Source organism: Hibiscus syriacus, unplaced genomic scaffold, assembly GCF_006381635.1.
Source record: "Hibiscus syriacus cultivar Baekdansim isolate YM2019G1 unplaced genomic scaffold, ASM638163v2 tig00111942_pilon, whole genome shotgun sequence".
Taxonomy (NCBI): Eukaryota; Viridiplantae; Streptophyta; class Magnoliopsida; order Malvales; family Malvaceae; genus Hibiscus; species Hibiscus syriacus.
This window is the reverse complement of record NW_024063218.1, coordinates 772686-781565: the sequence shown is the minus strand read 5'-3', so window position 1 is coordinate 781565 and position 8880 is coordinate 772686. Positions and strand designations below refer to the sequence as shown.

At 34.3% G+C, this 8880-nt stretch overlaps 1 protein-coding gene across 1 annotated transcript; it reads left to right on the top strand.

Moving 5' to 3' along the window:
• Positions 1 to 3957: 3957 nt before the first annotated feature.
• On the top strand, positions 3958 to 6112 carry LOC120173278 (eukaryotic initiation factor 4A-like). The gene is made up of 7 exons (XM_039180486.1): positions 3958 to 4126; positions 4209 to 4266; positions 4365 to 4502; positions 4582 to 4815; positions 5502 to 5541; positions 5620 to 5717; positions 5932 to 6112. Exons 1-7 carry the CDS (start codon positions 4068 to 4070, stop codon positions 5947 to 5949), a joined length of 645 nt encoding a protein of 214 aa, XP_039036417.1. The 5' UTR covers positions 3958 to 4067; the 3' UTR covers positions 5950 to 6112.
• Positions 6113 to 8880: the final 2768 nt, after the last annotated feature.

The window sequence follows — 8880 nt, the reverse complement described above, 5'->3', positions numbered from 1 at the left end:
TATACTCTTGAGGGATTTTGTAAGGTTATCTCTTTGGCCTCAAAAGAAAGAAAAATTAGTGAATTTGTTGGAAAATCCTTAGTGTGGATAGCTAAGGTAGTGGACGTAGACTTTGTTTGAGAAAGTCGAACCACTGTAAATCGCTGTGCAATTACTTTCAAATTTTCTGCAAAAGCTTCCACGAAATTTTTAATTGCCAATTCACCCCCCTCTTGGCCGATTCAGTCGATCGATTAACTCAACATAGTCCATTACAGACTTAAGTGGACCGAGTTCAATTCGAGGGGACACATTTCTTTATGCCTGACACGGAGAATAAATTCTCACGAAGACGTCGCTTTCACTCCCACTTAAAAGGGACAAATCTCAGTTATAGAGATTATGCTTATGCAATGCAAGTATTGTGTGTGAGGAGAAATATTCAGACTTCTAACAAACAATTAAATAAAAATGAAATTTAACACCTTTAAATAAAATAAAAACAATCATAAATATAAAATATTACAAAAGTAATAAGTATATGTATAAAAAATTTGAAAGGAAAGAATTATAAATTAATATATGAATTTTTAATTTCTAGAGACAATTTATAATTAATTTCAAAGCTTAATAGGTCCCCAGCGGATTCGCCAAGCTGTCGTAACCGGTTTTCGTCCGGGCACGAAATATTTATTTGGCAGGAAAAGTGATGTGAATAAATGGTTTTTAAAATAATTTGGTAAAATAATTTGGGAGTCGCCATCGGCCCTTTGAGTCAGGTAGGTCGAATACCTAAAAATTATCTTTTAAAAGAGTTTTTTAAGAAAACATCAGTTAAAAGATGAACTGATCTGCGTTTATAACCAAAAATCGTTCTTTTTAATAATAATAATGGATTCGTGGTCGGTTACGTTTAGGGAAGGATTAACACCCCTACAACGCCCAAAATTGATACTTTTTAATTATACATAGTCTCTATTATTGGAAATTTAAAAATTTAAAAATTCAAAGATATATTTAATTCATAATTATATTATTTCAAATAATTTTAAGAAAATATATTAATATGTATAAATAAGATATTTATTTATTTAGAAATATCAGAAAAGGACTTCTAGGTGCTTTAAGAAAGCTCTTTTCTTCGATATTAAAAAATAAAATAAATAACTAAAAACATTTTCTTAAAAAATAAAAATTTATTTTAATATAATAAGATATTTATTTATTTAAAAATATCAAAAAAGAGCTTTTAGGTGCCTTAAGACATCTCTTTTATTCGATATTAAAAAATAAAATAAATAACTAAAAACGTTTTCTTAAAAAATAAAAATTTATTTTAATATAATAAGATATTTATTTATTTATTTAAAAATATCAGAAAAGAGCTTCTAGGTGCCTTAAGACAGCTCTTTTCTTCGATATTAAAAAATAAATAAATAACCAAAACATTTTCTTTAAAAATAAAAATAATTTATTTTAATATAATAATAATGAAAATAATAATTTAAACATATAAAATTAAAATATAAATAATGAGTAAGATAAATAAACTTAAAAATAAGTATAAAAAGCAATAAAACTTATAATTAAAATTAGTGACTAAATTATGGCATATTAAAATTAAATAGTTTAATTTGAAATGCCATAAATCTAAGTATTAAAATTATAATTTGTGCTTAAATTAATTAATTAATGATCAAAATAATAATTATTAAAGGTTAAGGAACCAAATATGATATTTACCCCAAATTATCAATCGGGATTAAAATAAATATTATCAAAATTTTAGGTACTAAATGTGATATATATATGCTAAATATGTATAAACACGGGTAATGACTAAATTATAAATAAATAAAAGTTCGAAGACAAAATTAGAATAATCAGAAATTACTTTTAGTGACCAAAATGGAAGTATACAAACTGTAAAAGGGCTGCGGAAAGGGTTTTACACTTAATAAATTACACATAGACCCCTCCCCAAAACGACGTCGTTCGGGGAGGGGTATTTAAGAACAAAACGGCTGGCCCTACGGGCCATTGTTCTCATTTCTTCATTTCCTCTTCTCTCTCTAGTTGAGAGAGAAGAAAACTCTCTCCCTTCTCTCTATTATTTCCCTTACCGGAGGGAACAGGGTCTCCGACCGGCAGCGCACTCCGGCGTCGAACACCTCCACCGGCCACCGTTAACGGTGGTCGAAAATACTAAAATACACCAAAACGAAGCCTTGAATACCCTAAAGCCAAAACCGATGACGTTTAGCCTAAAAATCCTTAACTTGGCCTAGATCTAAAAAAATACCTTCGGTATTTTCACTGTTCGACGGCGATTTGGAGGGATCCGATGGTCGTGGTTTCCTCGGTAAGTTTCTCTCCTCTCTTTTCTTTCAATATTTGGTTGTTGTGGGTAGTTGATATCTCTCCGTCGCCCTCTATTCTTGTCTCTCTTCCTTTCATTTTTTTTCTGTTTTCTGTCCTCTGTCCCTTTTCGTTGCAGGTGTGGTCGATGGCTTTTATAGCCTCGACGAAACGCTCCTCGGACCGGTCACGGAAGGGTTTCTCGGTGAGTCACCATGGCTATGGTGGTGACTCACCATAGAACTCGACATGTGGAGGGCTTCGTGGCGTTCTGGAGACTTCGGCGAGGTTGGCGTCGTGGCAGCTGCTGAGGACGGCGATGTTGTGGTTGAAGCACCTGGCATTGAAAACGTCGGTAGAGTCGGTTGGACCACCTGGCAGAGGAAACGGCAGCTGTGTGGTGCATCAAAGGCGTCTGGAAACTCTTGAGATGGCGGCGGCTGGGACGTGGATGCAAGAAACCCTAGAGTTTAGGGTTATTGTTGGGTCTCCACTTGGGCTTGAACTGGGCTTCAGGATCTGGATCCATTTGTAATTGGGCTCCGATTTATGTAATTTGGGCCTGTAATAAAATTAATAATAAATAATAATATTATAATATACATAATATTAATAATAATAATTTTAATAATAATAATAATAACAAAAATAAAAAATTAGTGTTTACAAAAAGAAGGAAGAATTTCACTTTAGATGATGAGAAGAAAGATCAAATCCGTCATTTGCACGGGAAAAGCTAGAAAGGGCAGCTCACAGGCAACAGAGACGATAGATATCAAAGGGACCAGCTTCGATTCTTCCCACTTCTGCTATCTTTTATTAAATCAATACAACTTTTGCAATCTGTGTTTCTACGCATCTTTTTTTCCTTCATGGTTTTCACTTTTCAGGAGGCTGAGTTTGTGAGATTTAGAGCGGATATTTCTGTTAATGAACTCGTAAAACCTTTTCTATAAAAACCAAACGCCACTAATATCAATGAAATCATTTGTACAACTCGATATTTAACTCTCCTCAAGATGTTAAATAAGTATTCAACTGCCTAAACAATCTATGTTAACTAAAACATTTTAAATCTGATCAATGTGTTTTAAATATGCTCCGTGTCATACTTAAGTTGGCCCATTTAATGTCCAAGTCAATGTCTAAACTAACAAAAGGACTTGATTGAAATAATGTTTGATAGTTGGAGGACTCAATTGAAATTCTTTAAAGTTTGAGACTAATATATAATTTGATTCATATTTTGAGGACTTGTGGTGAAATTAACTTAATATAAACTTGTTAAAGCTTGATAAACTACCTTATGGTCATTCAACTATTAGCATTTATCTGTTTTCGTCAGTGAACTGTTTTTTTCAATTTCATCTCTAAAGTTGAAAATATTTATATTTTGTTCATCACTAAAATATCTTACCTTTGATTTTTTTTTCAATGAACAGATAAGGAGTGATGATGGGTACGAGGAATAAACTGATATAATTTGTAAGTTTATAGGATTAAATTTGTACTGAATTGAGAAATTATGAAATATTGAGAATTAAAATTGTTATTATACTGATTTAGGAAAAGAGTTTAAGCATCAAAGCTTGGTATCTTCGCTATTTTGGGTATCTTCGTTTTGGGAGTGAAATTCCTCGCTGGCCTGATTGTTGTCTGAGTTAACTCAAACAGAGTCCGAGTTGATCGACGAAAAGCACAGTACTGTGAAACACAGAGAGAAAGATACCATGGCTATTGATGCAATCGAAGCTTCATCTCCTCCCTCTCAACCCACTTCTAATTTTAGGTATTTGTTTCTCCATTTTTTTACTTAATCCAATAAAACTTAAATTTCACCGCTTTTTCTAATAAATTTCATGAATTTGCAGTTCTTCAAATCAAATTCAACACTTCTACGTGGCCGTCGACAGACTCCGCTTCAAAATGGTCCTCTCTCTCTCTCTGTCCCATTAATTTTTCGATCAACTTCAAATTTTCGTTTTCCCTAAATTTTGAATTAGAACAAACGGAATCCAAATTCGCAGGAGACGTTAATTGATCTCCTAGGAGTGGCGGGAAGACGCACGTGCCTTCCGGTAGTGCTCTGCTGCAACTCACGTGACGAGCTCGACGCCGTCTACTCCGCCGTCTCGGATCTCCCATACATTTCATTGTCTTGTTTGGTAAATTGTTGCATTGTGATAACAACTTTACTTTCAATTCTATACTATTAATTTATATTTTTTTTTCTTTACATGCCAGTACAGCGACCAAGCTGAAGCAGAACGAAGTATAATTTTGGAGAAATTCAGGGAAACAACGATGAAATGGAGCCAACATGTGAAGGTTCAGACAGGAGATGGTCATGAAATTGAAAAAGAAGAGCAGAAATCTTGTATGATCGTAGTAACCGATGCCTGCCTTCCCCTTCTTGCTTCTGGAGAATCTCCTATGTTGGCTCGTGTTTTGATTAATTATGAATTACCAACTAAGAAGGTAATTTTCTCGCCTGATAATTGAAACTCTTTAAAGTTCGTATTTTATATGCTGTATTGTTCTTATAGAATCTTACGTTTAAGATTATGAAACTATATTAAGTTTCTAATATTGTTTAACTGGGAACCAAGCTCGTAATGTTGGTTGACAACTTGTTGATTCAATTCTGTTGGTTGCTATAAGACTGATTTGATCACTCGCTACTGATTTTGATTCATTAGATTATCAAGGATGCAATTGCTTATTCCGTTCTCCCTAATTATTAGATTGGTGGTGTTTCAGCTGATTAAGTTGTTCTGTGGCATTGGTATTATGAAAAATTGTGTCGGATTACAAGGCCTATATGCCAAGTTTTAGTTTGTTTCTGTGTTTAGAATAATAAAGTAGTAAAGCTCAGGTTTGATATCAGTTGCTAATTTATGATCTTGTTTGGCAGCTCTATTGTTTGGTTATCAATCTACTATCTGGTTGAGTTATTCATGGGTAGAATTTGTATATATATTAGGAAGTTCATTTAGTGGCTGTGGGGTACATTCGGACTTCCAATCTTGGAGCTTATCCCAGCAGTGAAGTACAACATTTTCATGTTTTTAAACATTGTTTTCAAGTGTTATTATGTGTTGTTTAATAAAAACGTGTCAAAGATTCATTTTTCCTTACCTTTTTCAACTTGTGTTTGCTTGCAGGAAACATATACGAGGCGATTGACTTCGTGTTTGGCAGCAGGTTTCGTCCTTGGACCTAATATTTTATTATTGATACATCATGTTATATTCCCACAATGATTCACTAAAACATATGCAGATGGAATAGTGATCAATATGGTTGTCGGAGGTGAAGTGGTTACTCTAAAAAGCTTAGAAGAAAGCGCTGGCCTTATCATAGCTGAGATGCCCATTAATGTAAGTGCTATACTTGCTCACCTTCTTTGACAGATCCATGGTATTTAGTTAACAAAGAGGCCCAACCAATTGCAGTTGACAACATTCAAAGTGAAAGGATCATCTACGGCTGGTTGCATTTTTTAAAGCTTACGCATCATCTCTCGTTTTAAGCTGTCTATCAATATACACGTTAGGAATACAGTATTAACTCTAAACGCTGTTCTTTTTGCAGATTTCTGAGATACTGTAATGAACTGGTTATTTTTTATCATCTGCTAATTCCTAAACGAGACGGAAGGATCGTTTTGAACTCTTTAGAGCACTTACAAATGCCCAGCATATCACGCGGTAAATGCGTTGTTGAGACGTTGATATCGAATGTTATTGATGTGATTTTATGCATCTCTTCTTAGTTTTAGATATAGGCTTCTTAGTGTCTTTGCACTCTAAATCTTCACAAAATCTTATTATATTGTAAGAAACTTAAAGACACACGAAACTTTCCTACTAATAGCCAACGAAATTTGCCGCGGCAATATCCTTTTTTAGTTGTCGACTGTGATATAGTATAAAACCAGAAACTTTAGCATTAAAATGCACTTTAAGACTTCTTCTAACAACCATAATTCATACTCTACACAATACTTCATCTAAACTTAAATGAGCTCACTTTATCAGCCAAATCGACGCCAATGGTTGTACTCGATTTTATTTTAAAATCAGATATGATTTTGGATTCTCTTGTGGACTCAATTTTGATGGATCATCAGGTTTTGAGTTTTATTTTAATTTTTTTTATTTTATTTATACATTATTTCCAGCTTTAATTTTGAAATCCATTAATATTAAGTTGTATATTTATTAAGAAATTCATTCATTTAATGACTAAATTATCAAATAATTATTTGAGCGACCAAAATATTAATGTCTAAAAGTTAGGCTCTATGATTTTTGCATCAATTTAGTTCTCGAAGTTATTTAGGGCCATCATCCTAGCCCTCGAAGTCCGTTAACAATTTTGATTAACAGAACTGCGAATCTTTAAGAGATTATGTTAAAATATTTGTTGTAACACTCTAAACCCGATTGGGCCTAAAGTGCCACATTGAGCTACCGAAATAACCTCTGATTTTAAAAACTTGCTCATTTTTTTAGAACATACTCATTGGTATCATAATTAAAAACATACATAATTGTCATAAAAATATTTTATAAAATCGGAGCACTATGACACATAATTTAAATCAAAATAATACATGTTGAGGTTTACAACTCAAATACATAGGTAAAGTTCTATGAATACACATGTCCACTAAAGCTACAGTACAACACTCTGAAGGAGATGCTGGAAGTCCTGCTGCAACGGTGCTTTACGAATTGCTCGATCTACTAACCTGCCAACGGAAACATCCGAAGGTTGAGATCACAAAGCCCAACAATATAATCATTAATTTAGAACAACATTAAAAGTCTTATAAACATAAGCGTGCTAAAGATAAAGTACTAAGCAATAGGTACATGCGTGACCTAGATCAAATGCTACCTACTTAAGGCTTAGTTGTTCTAATGCTAACATAAGAGTTTCATGCTTCCTTTAATCTCATGCTAAGGGCCTCTCTATGAGAACACCTCTACAGAGTCTCTAACCATAATATATGTGACTACTATGCATTATCTAAATGCGATACTAACTCTGCTGTGCATTATCTGAATGCAACCTTGACTCTACTATGTAACACACAAACATAACACATAAGTTGAGGTAGGCATCATGGTGCGGCTGAGGGGATACATCTCAGAGCTCACACACCCTTCTATCATACCTATACTACTATGCAACAAACACACAAACTGAGGTAGGCATCATGGTGTGGCTGAGGGGCTATATCTCAAAGCTCACGTACCCCTCTAGCCTACCTATAGTACTATGTGACACACAAGATAAGGTAAGCATCATGGTGCGACTGAGGGGATACATCTCAGAGCTCACGCACCTTTTTAGCTTACCTAAGAACTCATGTGTAAACTGGGGTGAGATTTGAAACTACATCGGAAACATACACCCTGCCAACTTACTTCGTCGAGTCTTGGGGCATCTATGCCCACCTGGAAAAAGAAGTGTCGTAGCACTCACTTGTATAGACCTGGACATACTATCAAACAAGACACTCGTCCTACTGCTAAAGTAACTCGGGTGTTCTGGTTGTTCCCTGAGTGTCACACAAAAGCTAGTTTTATTATACTTATCTCTTTAGTTATTTAAATTATTTATGTTCTCATTTACTGTTTTTCCTCATTGTTATCTCGCTCGTTTTTCATCTAGAACATGGTACGATAGTTTATTAGTATGTTCTATTCTGGTCGTTCGATAATTAAGGTCGTTTTAGTCATTCACTGCCTCTGGTGAAGTCTCTACAAGTTCTCGAGATTTTACGGTGGTTTATGTGTTTGTTGTTCATTGGTGATACTACTCGCTAGTCCGATACCTGACTCTGATTCGCTTCTGAGTAACTACACTCTTGATACGTTTCCCTTTAATTCACCTTTGAATTAGAGGGGCGACTGTACATCCACCATTCGCTGATAATTCTACCATTCATAACTCCATTGGTTCGTAAATTGATGACATCATCCTACTAATTGCAGTTACATCCTCAAACATGATTCATTATTCTTAGATATTCACTACTTGTTCGACTTAAGGAGCTTAAATGTGTTACGCCTGCTTTGGTTACTTTGATTGTAACCCACTCCTACGAGTATTTCTAGGTATGTTTGGGTATTCGGATCCCTCACGGACTTATTCTTATTATTACGTATCATTCTGAGTTCTTACTAGCCTTAATTGTGTCAAAACTAACCATTCGAAGTGAGTAGTATCGATACTCTACTTGTAGTATCGATACCCTAGGATCAATTATCGATACCCCTATGAGTATCGTACCAAAAATGCATTTTTCTTCTAAAATTGAGGCCCAATATCGATTCGACCACCCTGAGTATCTATATTGTAGGGGCAATATTGATACTCCCCTTAACAATATCGATACTTCCAACCCGAAATCCCTAATTTTATCTCTCAAATCATCCAGTATCGATATTGTTCATCTCAATATCGATACTCAAACCATGAAATGGTTATTTAGGCTCGATAAATCACCCAAAAACCATCCTAAAGGCT

What these genes read in the sequence shown, in the direction of transcription:
- LOC120173278 (XM_039180486.1), top strand. Translation starts at nt 4,068, where the DNA reads ATGGCTATTGATGCAATCGAAGCTTCATCTCCTCCCTCTCAACCCACT. An exon ending in ACAGACTCCGCTTCAAAATG is followed by an intron (nt 4,267 to 4,364) that starts GTCCTCTCTCTC and finishes CCAAATTCGCAG; the next exon opens with GAGACGTTAATTGATCTCCT. An exon ending in ACATTTCATTGTCTTGTTTG is followed by an intron (nt 4,503 to 4,581) that starts GTAAATTGTTGC and finishes TTTACATGCCAG; the next exon opens with TACAGCGACCAAGCTGAAGC.